Source organism: Pelodiscus sinensis, chromosome 4 (genome assembly GCF_052426305.1).
Source record: "Pelodiscus sinensis isolate ZL-2025 chromosome 4, ASM5242630v1, whole genome shotgun sequence".
In the NCBI taxonomy this organism is placed as follows: Eukaryota; Metazoa; Chordata; order Testudines; family Trionychidae; genus Pelodiscus; species Pelodiscus sinensis.
Window position 1 is genome coordinate 7008127 of NC_143055.1, and position 18471 is coordinate 7026597.

The 18471-nt window shown below is 44.9% G+C and overlaps 1 protein-coding gene across 7 annotated transcripts in view; it reads left to right on the plus strand.

Moving 5' to 3' along the window:
* Positions 1-18471, plus strand: part of SLC4A11 (solute carrier family 4 member 11) — a 256640-nt gene that overhangs the window by 145783 nt on the left and 92386 nt on the right. For 6 of the 7 annotated variants that reach the window (XM_025179543.3, XM_075931014.2, XM_089777745.1 and 3 more), the window contains exons 4-6: positions 4983-5029; positions 10932-11163; positions 12449-12530. In XM_025179543.3, the coding sequence (XP_025035328.1) occupies positions 4983-5029; positions 10932-11163; positions 12449-12530 (361 nt within the window). The remainder of the gene's footprint in view (positions 1-4982; positions 5030-10931; positions 11164-12448; positions 12531-18471) is intronic. The other variant, XM_089777744.1, reaches the window with a different exon arrangement.

Consider the following 18471-nt stretch of genomic DNA (forward strand, 5'->3'; position numbering starts at 1 on the left):
AGACGATTGCCATCCCCAGTAGAATCCTTGCAGCTCCCATTGGCCAGAAACCAGCCAATGGGAGCAGCCTGGGCCATGCTTGTGGGTGCATGCAGCCCCCAAGGGACGTGCTGTGCAGACACACATGTGAGCCAAGCAGCTGGTTGCTTTGAGAGGTGTGTGGGGGCACAGTAGCCAGGGAGCTTGCCCAAGGGTCCCACTGGGCTGCTGGCTGGGAGCCACCTACGGTAAATGTCTCCTGGCCAGAACTTGCAACTGGCACCTCACCCCAACTCCCCTGCCCCAGTTCACAACCCAAAACCTCTGCACCCCCTCCTAGCCCAGATCACAACTCCTTCCTGCCCCAGGTCACAACCCAAAGCCCCCGCACCCGTATGAAAAGCCACATGTCATACAAATCATCGTGCGTGTTAGCTAAGCATACCTTCTCACGTACGTCGAGTTTATTCACTGATTCTTCTTATTTTTTTATATCTCCAGGCAGAAACTGGAGTACGGTCTAACAAATGCAAGTTTAGAATCTTTCTACAGGTGGGACCTCCCTGGTCTAGCACCCTCAGAACCCGAGCGGTCCAGAACCACAGAGTTTGCCAGACCAGGGGGGAGGTCAAGGCTCCCTTCCCAGCTATGGACTGTGCTCCTAGCTCCAGCCACTGGGCTCTGCTCCCGGCTCCAACCGGGACTGTACTCCCTGCTGCTGACCCTGCTGCCTCCAGCCCTACCGGGGCTGTGCTCCCCACCACCAGCTCAGCCCCTGAATCTGGCCAGCCAGGGCTCTCTGGTCCAACAATATCCATGGTCTTGTCAGACCAGAGTCTCCCAGATTGTAAAGGTCCAGCCTGCACTATTATTGGTTTCTCTGTTTGCTGCTTGCACATAGAGAACCTTCATATTTATGTGTTCGATTTTTCTAATACATGTTTTAAACCACATTCCTGTTGGGGGTTTTTAAATTTTTATACTTGTAGAAAATAAATAATAGAAATAAAGTGACTGGCAATATATTTTTTCATTCTTGGAAATTTTTTTAAAATCCTGTTCCCAGGGAATCCTATTCCTATTCCCTCACACTGTTTTTTTTTGGTATGAAATTATTTTATGTAATGGCTTCTAGCTGTTCAGATTAGATCCCTGTTTGCTATATTCTGTCTAGCTCTAATTCTAAGCTGTGTTTGCTCAGTCTGTTTACCTAGTTACCCATCACTGGTGTATCGTAAGGCAGGTCTATTTATGTGACCGTAGCTACGTGAGTACAGTAGCTGGTGCCAATATATTTTAGGTTGAGTTATTGTGGGGGGTTGATGGGAGAATCTTTTCCATTGATTTCTTTTATACTTCTCATTCTGTTGGAGTACCAGAATTGATGAGCGAGTAAGCAGCAGTCCATTTAACTGTTCTTCACTAGACCCACTAAATTGAACCTCCAGAGATCGATCACCACCAAGTAAGTATAGACAAGCCCTTATCATCAACAGCCAGTAATCCAAGAAAACCTGCCAAAACAAAGGCCACAAAGAAGCACCTGTAATGCACATGCTTCAGTGTGTTGGCTATGTTCATTCAGTAAAAGATTCAAGAATGCCAGTAAGATGAGAATGGGACTGTGTTATTAACAAGGAATCTTGGAGGGGCAGCCATGTTAGTCTGTAATTTAAAGAACGAGAGGTCCTGAGGCACCTTGGAGACTAACCAAAATATATAGAATCATGTATTTTGGTAAGTCTGTAAGCTGCCATGGGACCACACGTTAACAACAAAGACTTGCATGATACGCTTTCTTTATTGGGAAAGAATTCAAGCTGTGTTCTTGCATATAGTGATGAATGAGGCTCCAGGCCTTATAAAACTTCCTGACATTCCTTAGGATATTTGATGAGATGTTCAGATGGCCCCGATCCAGAAGATGCAATCAAAGATGCTTTTGATGATGAAGCAAAAGAGTGCATTCAGGAAAACTCCTGATGGAAATTGGACTGACTTACAGCTGAGTTAGTAGATGAGCTGAACTGAGAGGGACACAAAGTGACAAAGGGCAACTTGGAATTATATTAGATTCACACACATCCTTAAGGACGGAGCAAAGGACAGACTGCAGATACTCAAACACACAGAGCTAGTCTATTTAGAGTCTCCTTTCCTTACTTTTGTTTTTTTGTGTTTTTTTTTGTTTTTGTTTTTTTTGTTTTCCTGGAGCCACCAACTGGATGCTTTCAGCTTTTGTGTTTCTCTGTATTTTTATTAATTCCAGGACTCTCTAGCATACTTCTCCCTGTGTAATTAGACTGTAAATAGAGGCTAAGGGGAAAGCATTTGGGAATAATGAAGAATGAATATAAAGGCCTAGGGAAATGCTCCGTGCTTTTGGTTTTGCTGGAAGGGCAAGATTTTTATACTAAATACCATTTTCAAATAAAGATGACTTATACATCAAACATTCTTGGCAAAGATGCTTTTAACAATCATACATTTTATATGGAGAGTTGCATAATCTAGAATACTTCAAAGATAATTACACTTGAACTAGTTGATTGATTGGGGAAAAATGGGTGTAACCTCTACACTCTGAGATTTTCTGTAGCAAATACCTATAGTTATTATGATAGCTGATCTGCCTTACCATACTTCTCTGTGCTTAAAGGGGTGCAGGTGTGGGCTTGTCTCCACTGTAGAGTTAATGTGAGTTGTTTGTAACTCATGCATTGCCCCAAATTGCGGATGCTAAGTCTTTAACTCAAGAGTGGCAGCGCTTTTATCTTGAAGGGGGAGGGGAGACATGGACAAAAGCTCAGCTTATCAGCTGCAAATAAAATCATTCTATTCACCAAGCCAGGTTTGCAATTTTCTGGCGCCCCGGTGTTTTATGGAGTGTAGATAACTCAGATTAATTCTGTAGTTAAGACAGTTTGTATGTATGACAGGCCCCATCTTCTGCTGGTGTCCATCGCCTTTATTTTCGCTGAAGGTAACGGAGCGAAGAGTGTGACTCACGTGCATAATATGAGAGGGGAAGTGGATTAAAAATACTTTGCATATAAAATAATAGAAGCAGATCAGCCATTTGAAGATGTGGTTTTGAAAACAGCCAACTTAGAGAAGCTTACTCGCTTTTAATGGTCGTGATTCTACTCTACCCAGGGTTCCGTGCCTTCACGAACAGAAATTTTCTTGCACTGTTTTGCTTTTTGAACAAAGGGATTTCTATGAAACTTAGTAGCATTGTAGAAGAGTTGTTGATGTCTTTTTCACTGTATTTTTGTGCATTCAAGTACTGAAAATACAATGGTGCTTTTGGTGCTGTGAAGAGGAAAGGAGGAATTTTTAATAGAAGTGCAACCCTGACAGATATGAATTCAGACCCCTGAAATTCAGGGCACACATTTTATCTATAAGTCATTTGGTTAACATACTCGGGAAACTTATTACTTGGTACACCAGAGATAAACACTTTAAAATAATACTACAGTACAAATATATGGAGGCAGAAAGTATTTCCGAGTGTGTTTCTCACTTCATATCAGGAGCTATAGATATGAACATAAGAACGGCCACACTGGGTCAGACCAAAGGTCTGCTGATCCTGTCTGCTGACAGTGGCCAATGCCAGATGCCCCAGAAAGAGTGAACAGAACAGGGAATCCTCACACTATTCCTCTCCTGTCATTCATTTCCAGCTTCCGACAAACAGAGGCTAGGGACTTCATTCCTGCCTATACTGGCTAATAACAATTGATGGACCTAACCTCCATGAATTTATCTAGCTTTTTTTTTTTTAACCCTGTTAAAGTCCTTGTCTTCACAACATCCTCTGGCAAGGAGTTCCATAGGTTGACACTGCGCTGCATGAAACAAAACTTCCTTTTTTTGTTTTAAACCTGTTATCTGTTAATTTCATTTGGTGACCCCTAGTTCTTATATTATGAGAACAAGTAAATAACTTTTCCTTATTCACTCGCATATGCACAGTTTAATTGATTGATTATTAATTTGAATAGGTTGGAGAGGATTGAGTGTAGAAATGTCTTATGCTTTGCTATTCAGTTCTCCATAATTTAGGTAACTAAGAAAACTCCCTTTAACATCTATTGCGTGGCTAGCTAACAGAGGTAAGAATTTAGAATACAGAATCACGACTTTCTCGGTGCCTTTTTAGATGGTCCTAATTTCCTATCACTGTGGTATCTCATTCATGTAATATTGCACACACAATAAGTCTGCAAAATCTCCCAAAATACTTTGCAGAGAGTCATCTAGTCAAGGTCATGCCATAGAGTTTGAGCCTTAAGGAGGTGGGAGAGGTGCCTTTTTTCTGTTTCCAACTCGCTCAGTCTGGCACAACCTGCTGTAGGGCTGTAAAATGGCATTTTAAAAAGTTAACCGGTTAAACACTAACTGTGGAACTGCTCCCTGTTCGTGGTGGGCCCGTCTTGTTTTGTAGTGGCCTCTGGCCTGGTCAGGCTGCCGCTTAACCGGTTGCTGGTAAGCATCACCCAACCTACTCCCACTGAAGTCAATGGGCATTTTATTGCATTAATTACTATGAATGCATGTTTGGGCTTCAAATGGAGAAAACACTCTTGATCCTTTGAAGTGTTTTGTCAATAAACCTGAATATGAGAGAGAGGCATGGGATGTTGTTATATATTTTACCTACTTTTCTGGGGATTAGAGGAAAATAATCTTGTAGGTAATGGAAATATCTTATTTTTGCATTCTTGAAATATTTTGCTGACTTTTTTCAATGTCTTTTCCCCATATAAACACAATTTCTGCACACTGAATAGATCTTTTGTTGTTGCAGTCACAAACGTCTCTGCAAAGATTATTAAATGTTGCCGCTGTCAAACACAAAAAAATGCATTTGTCTGAAGAATGATAAACTTTCACCTTACATTATATCGTAGCATATTTGCAAAGCCTTCCTTTCATGCCTGTTGCCCATCAGATATCTATGATTGTAATATTTTTCTCAAATTCTTTTCCAGTAGAAAGTGAAAGCGCTGGCTGTGTTTTATTACATACATCTAGAAAGGTAAGTAGCTATTTTGTTCAGTCGGTTAATCCTTTTTAACTTCCTCCTGTAGATCATTACATATTATTAGAAAGAGTAAAGTGGATCATTTCTTCTTTCTGACCTAATCCGAAGACATTTAATGCCTCATTCTCTCAGAGTGCCTGTTCATCTATTTACATCCAAAAAGCTATGTACTGTTCTCCTTTTCCAAACACCATTTCTTTTACCATCAAAATCTAATATCCTCATTATTGGGCTTTTCCCAACATAACTTGCTACTCTATTAATTCATCACTTGCTCTCATGAAGCTGCTTGAAAGGTGGTCCCATGCTTATATTCAGCAATACAATCTCCTGAACTTGCCTCAGACTTAAAAACAAAAGCCCCCAATAGACATTGTAACTGTGGGATGCGGTTTCCTGTTTATCCCAGTTAATCAGATCTGCCTTCAGGAGGTTCAGCACTAGTGAACTCCCTTGAAGTAGTGTAGCCAAAAAAAGATTGTTGCCGACTAGCATTTATTTGAAGCTTCGTTGTAAGGCCGTAATATGCTAATGCCAACAGAGAAATGAAGTCCCATAGAAACCCCTTTACTGCAAACAATCTAATAAAGAGGTAAATCAACCGGAAAGCAGGTTGCAAAGGAAATGGGAAGTTTACTCCGTTTTACTTACGCTCTACAATCTTGGTGATCCTGTGGGATCTAGAAATTGTGAGAGAGTCAGTCCCAGTCTGTGGTCAGTCTAAGTCTGTGGTGTTTCCTTTCTAAATCTTCTCTACTGATTCCTCAGTTTCCTATTGAGCCACGATCTCTTGGCGTGTAAGGCTCGCTAACCCAATAGGTTATATTGGGGTGAGCAAAATATAGTCCGCAGCCTGGAACTGGCCTGCAGCCCAGCACCTAAATTCTGCTCAGAGCAGCTGGATCCAGGGGCCATGTGCTGCTCTGAGCGCTGTGAACCACAAGGGGGTGTGTCTTTGCATGCTGCCCCACCCACAGCACAATCTCGGAGCTCCCATTGGCCAGACGGGCAGTGTGTGAAATTACCCGTTTCCCTGCTCCCTGCAGCCGACTGCTCTGAGTGGCATATAGGGCGGGGCAGACAGGAAGCCAGCTGAGGGACTGCTGGCCAGGAGCTGCACAGGTATGCCCCTCCCAGCCAGAGCTTCTACTAAAGTCTCCTACTTCTCTGTCGCTGGAGCCCCCTTTCTCAATGACCCATAGGGCCCCTGATGCAGGTGACTGTACTGTTCCGGAGGCAGTGGAGGGAGGGGTAGCAGGAAACAGACCTTGTGGCTAGTGTGAGAAGTTGCATGTGAAGCCCTGGCTGTGACTCTTGGTGACCGAGCGATGCGGGAGTCTCCACGGGATTGGAGAGACCCGTTCATTTGAACACTGGCCACTTTTCACTGAGGTACATTCAAAAGCTTTTTCGAATGCACAGGCAGCTTGTGATCTCCCGTGTCACAGAGGAGCATTCCCTTGTAGCTGTTTTTCACTGGATCTTGACAGGGAAAATCCGAAGGCTGAATGTTTTCTCAGCAGGCATGCGAAGAAGGAACTGATCTATTACCCCTCCCCCCTTTTTGTTCCTTTGTTTTAATTAAATCCCGCTCTGGCCCAAGCTGCATGCAGAGCACTGATCACTGCTTGCTATTGTCGGTCATTCAAATCTGCAGTGATTTTTAAAGTGGTAAATTCTAATGTCTGCTTTCCCTTTGAAAAAGTCACAGCGTTATACTGGATACACAGCTTTATACTGGGAGCGCTTTCAGTTCAGCGGCTCTCCTGGAATGTACCCCTGCCTCTCGCTTTTTTCTGTATTGAGTCATATTTTAGCATCCGGTCTTGGGCAGTGGCTCATGGCAGATCCTTGAGAGGAGTACATAAATTCCTATAATTCAGCTATTTGTGTAGTCCTGTACCATCCACAGAGAGGAATCACTACTTCTTGCCTCCAGCTGGTGATCGGCTTATGCCCCGTAAGCACGAGACTCAAAAAAGCCAAACACATTGCTAGCAGGATATGAACCTGCTTCTGAGAAGCCCACATCAATTGAGTGAATTGCCTCCAGCAACCTTGACAATGGGAAAACTAGGAAATAATGCTCCCGAGAATACATTTTTGGAAACCTTTTTGAAACTTTCTTGTAACCCTTGTGAGCAGATGTAATCACCAAAGCAGCAGCCGCCCAACAGAGAGAGCTCCTTTTGGGCCTTGTTGATAAGTGTTTTGAGCTTTGTTTGCTATAGGTTGCTCACGCAACTCACATGTATTGTTGGCGGTGGAGCCCTGGATATCACTTGTCAAGGGGGAAAGCTATTTTAATTATGTTCTTTCATTCCCGTAAACACAACACATTCAAAGACGCTTTGTTTCCCTCTGACAATGAAGACAACTTTGGCTTGCAATGTTGCAATTTCACTTGAGGAGCATGAAAGTTTTTTTTTTTTCTCCCCTTGTATAACAGCTGTCTTGTTCTGAGGCTTTTTCAGTTTTTATTAGGGAGATGCCAGCATAAAGCATCCCATTGTGACATGCATATTATTTAAGACAAGATTAATGACCACTCCTTCACAAATATTTTGTGCTTAAACAAGTGAATTTTCTCTTCATAGAGCAGATTTAGTTTGAGCTACGCACCCACCCTTTGCAGCTAAGGCCGTCGCTGTGTTACGGGAATTCTAGCAGCACTGCTAGGACAGTGCAGCCGTGTTGGTATAATAACCCCATAGTGCAGACCCAGTCTGCTCCAGTGGAAAGAGTAGCGTTCTTCTGTCGTCCTAGTTGGGGGTTAGTTAGGCACGGACACCATTGTTACAGCAACCTAAAATTTAAATAATTTTCAGTAGCTGCCCAATACAGATTGGACCTCCCTGGTCCAGCACACTTGGAACCCGACTGGCCTTGAATGAGGACTACTGCCCCACCCTGCCGAGGTTCCCTCAGGATGCACCTTGCTGGTCCTCCTGCTGCCCCGCTTGGCATAGGCTCCCCAGGCCTTCACCTGCTGTCTGCCACCAGCCTTTGGCTGGCTCCGCTCCAGCTCCAGCTCCGCTGCCTGGCTTAGTCGTGGGTGCAGCGGGCTGGTTGGGGCTCCCCTGGGACAGAGTTCCCCAGCCACCATGGCTCTGCTTCTGCCTCACCCGGGGATGTGGCTTGCCAGCCCTGCTGCTGCCTGGCTGGGGCTCTTTGGGGATGGGATCCCCGGCCAGCAACAGACCCAGACCACGGATGTTGCCGGACCACAGCACCCTGTTATCTTATAGTATGTCTGTGGCCCCCACTGTTGTCGCTTCTGAGCGCCTTGTAATCTTTAGCATTTTTAACACCTCCCCTCCCTCCCCTGGGACAGAAAAGAGCTGTTATCTTACTTCATTCCCCAAATAATCTGCCCAAGGCCACTCAGGAAGTCTGGCAGAGCAGGGATTTGAACCCTGCTCCTAGGCTAGTGCTGTAATCATTAGACGGGTGGGTCTCCTCTACCCCTGAGGGTACACACAGGACTTCCGGGGGCACGTCAGTTCATCTAAATACTTGCCTAGTTTTACAACAGGCTACATACAAAGGAGCAGCCAAGTCAGTACCAACTAAGGATGTAAAATCCCAGTTAATCAGTTAACCGGCTAAATGTTAGGGTGACCTAGTCTTTAACCAGTTAACTGAGTAAGCAGGATCTGGGTTGGAGCAGGCCCCAGCCCCTTGCTGCCAGCTTCCAGACCCCAGTAGCTCTGCTGACTCCTATTCCCTACCGGAGCATCCCCCAGCTTGAGGTAGGCGGGGTGCTGCTCCAGCCCTACTGGTTAACCGGAACCATTTAGGGTGATGCTTTCCGATTAACTGAGTAACCTTTCACTTCCCTAGTACAAACTAAAATTTCATATAGACAGTGACTTATGTACACTGCTCTCTAGACTATCCACAGAAATGTACGTGCAATATTAATATTCCAATTAGTATCTCATTTTTGCTATTGTTACAGAGAACACGGCTTCATGTATTGTGTACTAGTGTGCTGTGACACTTTTTGTAGTTTGTCTCAGATTTGTAGTTTGTGTCAGATTTTGTAAGCCAGGACTACTTTAGTCAGGTGAAACTGAGAGGTGTGCAAGACAAATCTGACTCCTGAAAGGAGCAGGGCAGTCTGGAAAGACAGAATCACTTCACTAGATTCCTATTAGTGCAGCCAATGAGGGTTGGGGCACCTGCATTGGCATGCTCCTGTATTTCCCATTTCCTTCAAACCCGCTGCCCCTTACGCCCCTCTGCTGCCTTATTTACGCTAGCTCCTTAAACCTCACCTCTGCCATGACTTGGGTTAGGTGAGTGGCAAAGAGACTTCTGCTGTTGTTACCCTCCCCCATTTATCGGTGTCATCTGATAGATTCTGTGTTCTCTGGCTCTTTTGTTACTTGTCTGTAGCATGTCTAGTACAATAGATCCCCCTGTTCCGTAACACAACATGAAGTCCTATGAAGATTAAGGAGTAGTTCCATCTCCCTTTGCATGAACACAGGGCAAAAAAGGCTTTGAGGAGAAGGAAGCCTAGTTCCTTAAAAGAACCGCTCTCTGAATTATTTTGTGTGAGGAATTGATTGATGCAAAGGAAAGTCACGTTCACTGCAATGCATGTGATGGCCTGCACTGCCAGCTTGACAAAGTCATTAGTAAAATGCTACACTTTGATTAGGCAGTAAATGGAAAAGGAAGAGGGATTGCATTTGTCATGTATGAGACCAACGTGGGCCCACGCAATAAGGGCAGTAGGGTAACATTTCTGCAAATACTTGTCACTGTCCAAAGTGACTTAGGAGCCTCAATCTCATAGACTTTCAATGAGATCTAGACTGCTGGAGGCTTAAGTCACTCTTGAAAATGGGACTTAGGAACTGTAGCCATTCATTTTACCACTGGTACTCTGCAGTCGCGATACTCCGGGTGTCGCTAATTTGGGAACACTGGTGGTACGAACCCAGAGCGGTGGCGGGGTGTTACCTGGGAGTGGCAGAACGCCAGGTAAAAACTCCACCCCCGTTCCCTTCACGCCTTCCCTGGCCCAGCAAAATCTTAATAGAGTTATCACAGAAACCGCACGGGGCGGCAGCAAACCTGGGTGTGTTCTCAGTCTCTGTGGCTGCGACTGTCTTGTTGGCACGTGAGAGAAGTCTGTGGGAGTGGCTGGAACGCCTCATGTCATATGGGACGTGTGGTATGAAATCGTCAAGTTCAGCGTTACAGCCCGAACAAATTGCATGTTTGTGACCATTCTGCAGGTGATCAGGTGATCAAGTACATAGTAGGGATGGGGAACGTAAGGCCCAGGGGCCGGATGTGGCCCCTGGCTTACCTTGATCTGACCCCCGAGGCTCAGGAATCCCCTCACAGCCTTGTGGAGCGCATGCTCCCCTCACAGAACTGGAACACATGAAATAAACTAGTCGGCTCCCCCACCCCCAGGCTTTGGTGTGCAAGGGGACGGTGGGAGTATCTTTCTCCTCCTCAGTCAGGGGCCACGTCAATGAGGGTTTTTTGTTTGCTTCTCATTTGTGTGCAGCCCCCGACTGATTTTTTCTGTGCATCGGTGGCCCCCCACGCTTGAGAAGTAATGTCAGTATAAAATATCTAATGCAGGGGAGGGGGTCTGGCCCTTGGCTTGTTTTTAGCTGGCCTGCAGGCCACGCGTGTTCAGCTCACCTGGCTGGGGGTGACTCTGGTGACTGCTGACGGTGCTGGGATCCATGGGTGCTGGCTCACCCTGCCCGGGGGAAAGGGGAAGGGAATTTCATCACCCCGCTCCCCTGGGCAGGTGAGGTGAATGTGTATAGTTGGCCATTGATTTTTTTGGGGGTAGTTAATTGCCCCCAATGTAAAACTTCCCCCTCACTTGGTCTAATGAGAGAACCTTTCCTTAATGCAGTACCTGAAATTAAAGAATTTTGAGGAAGAAGTCCGAGCTCACCGTGACCTGGATGGGTTCCTGGCCCGAGCCATCATCATCCTGGATGAGGCAGCCACCTCCTTGGACGACGTCCTTCGAGAGATGCTGAAACACTTCGCTGAGGATTCTGACAACACCGAGCCGAGCTGCAACTTTGACAAAATCATGAGCACTTTATTCACCGATTCGGGAGCCCCGAGAGAAGGGAATGGTAACTTCCTCTTCGGTTCTTCTAGCTGCGGCGTTCTGTCTGAGCTGCCTGGTGTTGACTGTCGTGAACAACACTTAAATTGCGTTTTACCATTCTCATTATTGTTTACAAGTCTTCGCATTCGCTGCTTGTTCCCCTTGACTGCACGTTCATGTGTTGTTTGTCATGCCATGGGCAACATTTAGATCTGAGTCACTTATTAATGTGGCAGCTGATTATCCCATGTTGTGTCTGCATTTCATCACCCTGTGATTTGGAATATTTCTCTTTCTGTGAGAGCATGTGTGTGTGGCGTTTGATAGAGCCCCTTTGGAACTGGTATCGCTTGCTTCCAGAAATGCTCAGCTTTGCTATGGGAATTTTTTCTACTTTGGAAACATGCTTGTGAATTCTTCAATGGCTCTGCTGAAATCCTGCACGGTTGCAAATATCTGACCAGTTGAGGAGACCTGACCAGAGCTTCTTTGGACCCATTTAGCATTATTTCTCGGTCAAAGGAAATTTCTTTTCCAGAAATTGTGTGATGCTGTAGGAGTAACACCAGCCTCACAGTATTAGACATTGGGGCCACTGATTAAATGCTACTGAATCATGTGACAGTAGATGGCAGAAGCTCTCTCTGCTCCATTGCCCATTTGTCACTGGCTGAATGATGGATTGCAGACCTTCTGCAGTTTAGAATTTCTCCACTGAGAATAAAACAGTGACGTGAATGTACAAACAAAAATACAGTGGTCCCACCTTTAATTAATTTAATTAACAAATTTGATGAGACTCCTGAGTGAGTAGCACATAAGTTCCTGCTAAGCTTCCATTCATTCTGTATGCAGATATTTGTAGCTACGTGTAATACAGATTTTTCTGCCTTTTTCCAATGACAGTTAAGCATAAAATTACAAAATGGTACAAGGAACAAGCAGTGGGAATAAAATAGTCCAACTGAAGGATAAGATTTCATCTTTTGATAATTGGATTCAACTTAATCTTATTTTTTTCCTGTAAGAAAGGCCTGGTAGAGAAGAAAATTACCACTCATGGCTTTTAAAATGTCTGTTAAGGAGAGTATTTGAAAACCTCAGGTTGAGTGTTTCCATCTTTTATCCTTTTTTCTGAGGCATCAATCCAATCAGCAGATAAGTGAATACAAAAGCAGTATTCATGCCAGGGCTTAGACAGTGTTTTCCATCAGAACTCTGCATGAATCTGGTTTGATGAAGCTGCAATTATGCAGAATTCCAATTTTCAATACATTTCCAAGTGTGTTTCTTTTTTTTTTTTCTTCTAGTTCATCTCCTATCGGATACAATTCAGGGGGTCACAGCAACCGTCACAGGGGTTCAGTATCAACAGTCCTGGCTCTGTATCATGTAAGTTCATCAGACTATTGGGAACCCTTCCTGGGATGCTTAGACCCAGAAACATTTTTTCCTATACAAAATAATCTGTATTGCATTGTATAAATGAGGAAGTCTTGACTCTTCTGCTCATGGGCACGTAATACTTTGCCTTCCAGCCAAAGGTCTTAAATTGCTTTTTCAGACACTGATGAATTAAACATTTGAATACTGATATGATGAATGATTCCCATTTTACAGAAGGGGAAATAGAGAGAGACAGCTTAAATAATTAACAAAGGTTGCACAATATTTTTTTACCTCTGTGTGATGTTAAACAAACAACTACTGGAGTACTGTGTCCAGTTCTCGTATGCGCGCCTTGAAATGGATAATGAAAAATTGGATAGACTCATAGTCTGCAAAACATTTGTTCCAATGAGACACATGAGCAGCTCAATCTGTTTATCATATCTAAGACAATTAAGAAGCAGTTTGACCATTGTCTATCTGCTACCTACCCAGAAGGAAAAGATCAGGTACCAAAGTGCTCTTTAATCTGTCAGGCATACCGAGACCAGGGCCTGGAAGGTGAATTGAGATTCATGTTGTTAGCCGTGAGGGTGGGTATGTTAAATTTTGAAACAGATTATCAAGGGGTGTGGTAAACTTGGCATCTTTAATTTAGGACTTGGTGTCTGTGTAAAAGATATAATTTATTGAACCACAGGTGGTTTGGCTGGCTGAAATCAGAGTGAAATTCTGTGGTCTGTTCTATATTGGATCAGAGCAGATAATCCCGTTGGTCTTTTCTGGCATTAAAATCTATTAATCTAGAAGTCGCTGATTTGGGAAATGACCTCAGCTCTTCTGATTTCACCCACTGCTCTACCACATGCTCATGTTTCTTTCAAACACAGGTTTAGCAAATGTCATTAGGGATTTCATGTGTGTATCCAAGAGGAGAATGTACATCCCCGATTAGTTTAATAGTGAGTTTGCTAAACAGTGACTGAGAGGTTTGTCATGAGAAGTCTTCTGTTTCAAGCTGAAGTGGATATAGTGATGGAATTGAGGATTTCCATTCCTCTGACTGATAATGTTCGTCCTCTTCTCGGGACACTTCCACTATGATGTTTGTTCTTGGCACATACGTCTATCATAACTTTGGTGTATGCGTGTGTGTGTTGTGTTCGGTTGATTGGTGGTGGGTTGTGGTGTGTGTGTGTGTTTGTGTGTTTGTGGTTTTTTTTTTTTTTTTTTAAACCTGTGATATGAGAGAGAGTGAGTGCTACAGAGAATGATTCTTCAGAGGTAATTAAATATATTACATATTACACAGCTTTCTAGTGATCTTAATTTCATGCAACAAATTAATACGTTTCTTGTAGCACTGTCCTACGCAAATATATGCTCTGTTATTTCTTGACCAGTTTGCAGATAGAACATGTGCATAAAACCCCATGTGTGGGCAGATGCGTATTTGATGCATAACTATCTTATTCTAGTAAGTTAGGTGTTACTGACTTAGTATGTTTGAAGCTGTGTCTGAACCAGGCTTAATCAGGCTCTTTCTAAGGAACTCAGGGGAGGTGGAAGTTAATTGTGAGATTGTAATAAAATGTTTTTTCAGCCCGTTTTACAACCTGTCAGCACTGTTCCAGTCTATGGCCCCTCCAGTCCCCTCCCCGCCCCCGCCCATCCCTCCAGTACATGTGTTTTGGATATACATACATGCCACGGTGACTGAACATTTTTGAGAAGATTAACCTGTTGGGGGAAAGGATTTACTATCTTTAGGCAACTGAGCAAATAGAATTTTGCAAGGTTCATCTTAATCATGTCTTAGAGAAACATTTTCTCTCTGGAGCCATAGTTTGGTAATGCATTGCCTTGTTCCTGGTGATGGAGTAGGTTTTGGAGAACAGTTAGGTAGCTTGTAACAGTATATGCTGAGAGATCTATATATGTGGCCACAGTGTTGGGGTCTGTTGCAGAAGACAGCTTAGTGACATGTTTGCTGACACCCTTTTCAGAAGACCCTGATATAAATCCATTACTAATTAACAGCATGATTGATTTAATTTTGAATTCTCTCCCTAGTAGTGGGCACAGTTGCAGAATGTCTGTGCAGAAATAATCTCTTTTGGCACCTCGAAATTCTGGTAAACCCTAAAAAAGCTTCCCCCCCCCTCACCTGGTTTTGTCACATCACACATCCGGTTCCTAAGTTGAAGCTGAGTTGTTTGCAGAAATAGGCACTTGTCTGCTGTAATCCTGGGACAATACAAGTAATTGCATTGTAAACTCCCCATCTGTTTGCACGATGGATAGTAGAATGAGGTCCTTGGCAATGACTAAGGCTCCTAGACCCTATGGCGGGGGGGGGGATTCTTTAATGTCTATAAAATGTGAAGTAGGCTACAAGGCTGCATACATACTGTAGTTATTTTACTACTATAGAGAATGGTAATATATCCTTTAGCAAGGTCCATCTTTCTGAATGTTTGTGATTAATGTTGAAACAGAGCATGGTTTGCTGTATGTTTCAAGTCTGAGGTTGATATAGAGGTGCCAGTGCTTTTACTGTGATCTATAAAGTGAACGTAAATGGCATTGATTTTATCGATAGGTGTGGATCTGGATCTGATGTCCAAACAAAGGATAATAAACATAAACCAACTCGGGAAATACACCCTAGATGGGACTGCAAGAAGGTGGGTGCGTGACTGGTTGGAAAACCATTCTGAGAGAGGAGTTTTCAGTCGCTCACAGGCCTCCATCACTGGGCCTGATTCTGCTCAGTATCTTCATCAGCGATGTCGCTAATGGCATAGAGAGAACACTTGTGAAGGTTGTGGACAGTAACAATCTGGGAGGGGTCACAAGTGCTCTGGGGGATAGGATTAAAATTCAAAATGATCTGGAGGAACTAGGATGAAATTCAGTAAGGACAAATGCAAAGCAATAGGCCCCTATGTGCTGTGACCACGGGACAGTACATGTATCAACACTGTCAATTCGCCATCTGTTTGTACAGGGCCGAGCAGAATGAGGTCTTTGTCCGTGACTAGAGCTCCCAGACAAGTGGCTTTCGAACTATGGGCCACAACCCAGCACTGGGTCGCACAATGTCAGGTCACCTGGCTCTAGGGGGACCCGGGGAGTAGTGAGGTGCTAAGGCAGCTTCCTGCCTGTTCTGGTGCTGTGGACCAAGCTGCATCCCAGATGTGGCCAACAGCAGGTCTGGCTCTGAGACAGGGGAGCCACAGGACTCCATGCGCTGCTCCCATTGGCCAGTTCCTGGCCAATAGGAGCTGGGGGAGAGTTTGTGCCTGTGGGCGAGAGCAGAGAGCAGAGCTGCTTGTGAGCCTCCGCCTGGGAACCAGAGCTGCTGCTTGAGCGCCCCTGCTGTACTGCTGACCAGAAGCTGCTGGAGATAAGCCCATGCCCAGCCACGAGCACCAACCCCCTGCCTTGGAGGCCCCCCAATGAGGAGCCCCTTCTTGCACCCGAGATCCCTTATTCCTGCCCCGCCCAGAGGCTGCATTCAAAAGATATAATTATGATTGGGTCATGAGAAAAGAAGTTTGAGGATCACTGTCCTAGACCCTATGGTAATACAAATGAGAAATAATTGTACTGTCAAGACAGTAAAGTTTGGGAAGGAGCAATTAGTCTTACGCATACAGAATGGAAAGTGACTGTCTAGGAAGGAGTCCTGCAGAAACGGATTTAGGGGTCATAGTGGACCACAAGCTAAATGAGAGTCGACAATGGAACACTATTGCAAAAAAACCCAAAAAACAAAGTATTAACAGGAGTGTTGTGAGCAGGACATGAGAAGTCATTCTTCCACTCTACTCTGCGCTGGTTAGGCCTCAATTGGGCTACGTCTAGACTGGCATGATTTTCCGCAAATGCTTTTAACGGAAAAGTTTTCCGTTAAAAGCATTTGCGTAAAAGAGCATCTAGATTGGCATGGACGCTTTTCTGCAAAAGCACTTTTTGCAGAAAAGCGTCCATCCCAATCTAGACGTGCTTTTGCGCAAAAAAGCCCCGATCGCCATTTTCGCAATCGGGGCTTTTTTGTGCAAAACAAATCTGAGCTGTCTACATTGGCCCTTTTGCACAAAAGCTTTGTGCAAAAGGGAGTTTTGCCCAAACGAGAGCAACATAGTATTTCTGCAAGAAGCACTGATTTCAGACAGTATGAAGTCCGTGTTCTTGCAGAAATTCAAGTGGCCAGTGTAGACAGCTGGCAAGTTTTTCTGCAAAAGCAGCTGATTTTGCGGAAAAACTTGCCAGTCTCGACACAGCCCTGAAGTATTGTGTCCAGATCTGTCTGCCACATTTCAGGAAAGATGTGGACAAATTAGAGAAAGTCCAGAGAAGAGCAACAAAGAAGAAGCAGTGACCTTAAATTGCCACAAGGGCGCTTTAGGTTGGACATTAGGAAAAATTTACAATCAGGATGGTTAAGCACTGGAATAAATTGCCTAGGGAGCTTGTGGAATTTCTGTCCAACCTGTTAAAAATTTCCAATTACAAACACCTGTCAAGGGTGGTCTAGATAATACTTAGTCCTGCCTCTAAGAAAGGGACTAGACTAGCTTGAGCCCAGTTTTATGCTGTCTATGCTGTTAGAGCCTTAGGCATAACAAAGGCCTTTTGTATACTTTTGTATACTAACTCACACCATCAATCTATTATATGTGACTTCAGCCACACAACTAGCCTAGCTGAAGTAGATGTATTTATCGTGGTGTCTCGTGCGCGGTCAGCAGGGGCTGTTCTCCCAGGCTGTCTAGACTACATCCCTCTGTCTTTTAGACATATCGAAATTGCATATGAAGCCAGGATTTGAATTTCCCGCACTTCAATTGCATAATGGCGACCACGCGTTCTTTCAAAAATGGGTATTTTGAAAGTGAAACCGCTGTCTAGACATGGTTCTTTCGGGGGGAAAAAAACAACCCTTTTTGAAAGATCCTGTAAACCTCATTTTTTCGCCTTGGGGAAATAACACTAGGTATCGGCTGCCCAAGTAAGCACATTCCAGACCTATGAGGGTGGTACGGGAACGCTGAATTCTCAAGGAACCACATAAACACATTCTTAAGAGATGGTGCAGGGAACACACTGATCCCTCCTAAGATAAGAGTGGGATGACAGGACAATGGATAAGGATGTTTTGCTTGAACTAGCAGGTAAACAGGTAAGAGTGGTAGCGAAAAACATCTGGAGTGTGGTAGGTAGCTTGTTTGTATCCGTGTATAGGAGGGGCAGCATTGTCCAGGAACAGCATGGGGTGCTGATTAAGGAGGTACATTATCACGGGCATACATGGGTTAGTGTACCCGTAGTTCCCGTGGGGCACCAATACCGTACTTGGTCAACAACAAAACCTTTTGCCCAATGCCTTTGCCACTGAATTTAGTTTAGTCCTATGAGTAACATAAACAAAAATTTACCCGGCTACCCCTCTGAGACTTACGGATAACATCATGGTCTGTTGAATTCACATGCTGTACTGCAGGGGTGTCCAAACTTTTTTCAAAGAGGGCCAGATTTGAAGAAGTGAACATGCGTGAGCGCCGTCCCCGCACTCTCAGCCCCAAGGCGGCGGGCCCGCAGGGTCGGAGGCGGGCGGAGAGCGCAGGGCACGCCGGCCTCACGGCGGCCCGGGGGCAGGGCGAACCCGCAGCCGAGCGGGGGAGTGGGGCTGCGGACGTGCCCTACAGGGCAGGCTCTAGGACCGCGGAGGCCATGGGCGGCGGCAGCGCAGCCGGAAGCGGCGCGCTGGGCACGCCAGTTCAAAAGAGCGCCGGGGAGCCAGGAGAGGGGGAGGAAGCGGGGGCCGTATTAAATTGGAACACGGGCCGCAATTGGCCCGCGGGCTGGACTTTGGACATGCCTGCTGTACTGTCTGCTAGTGCTGCTGATGTTGGACCTCCAAGAGCAGCAACCCTGC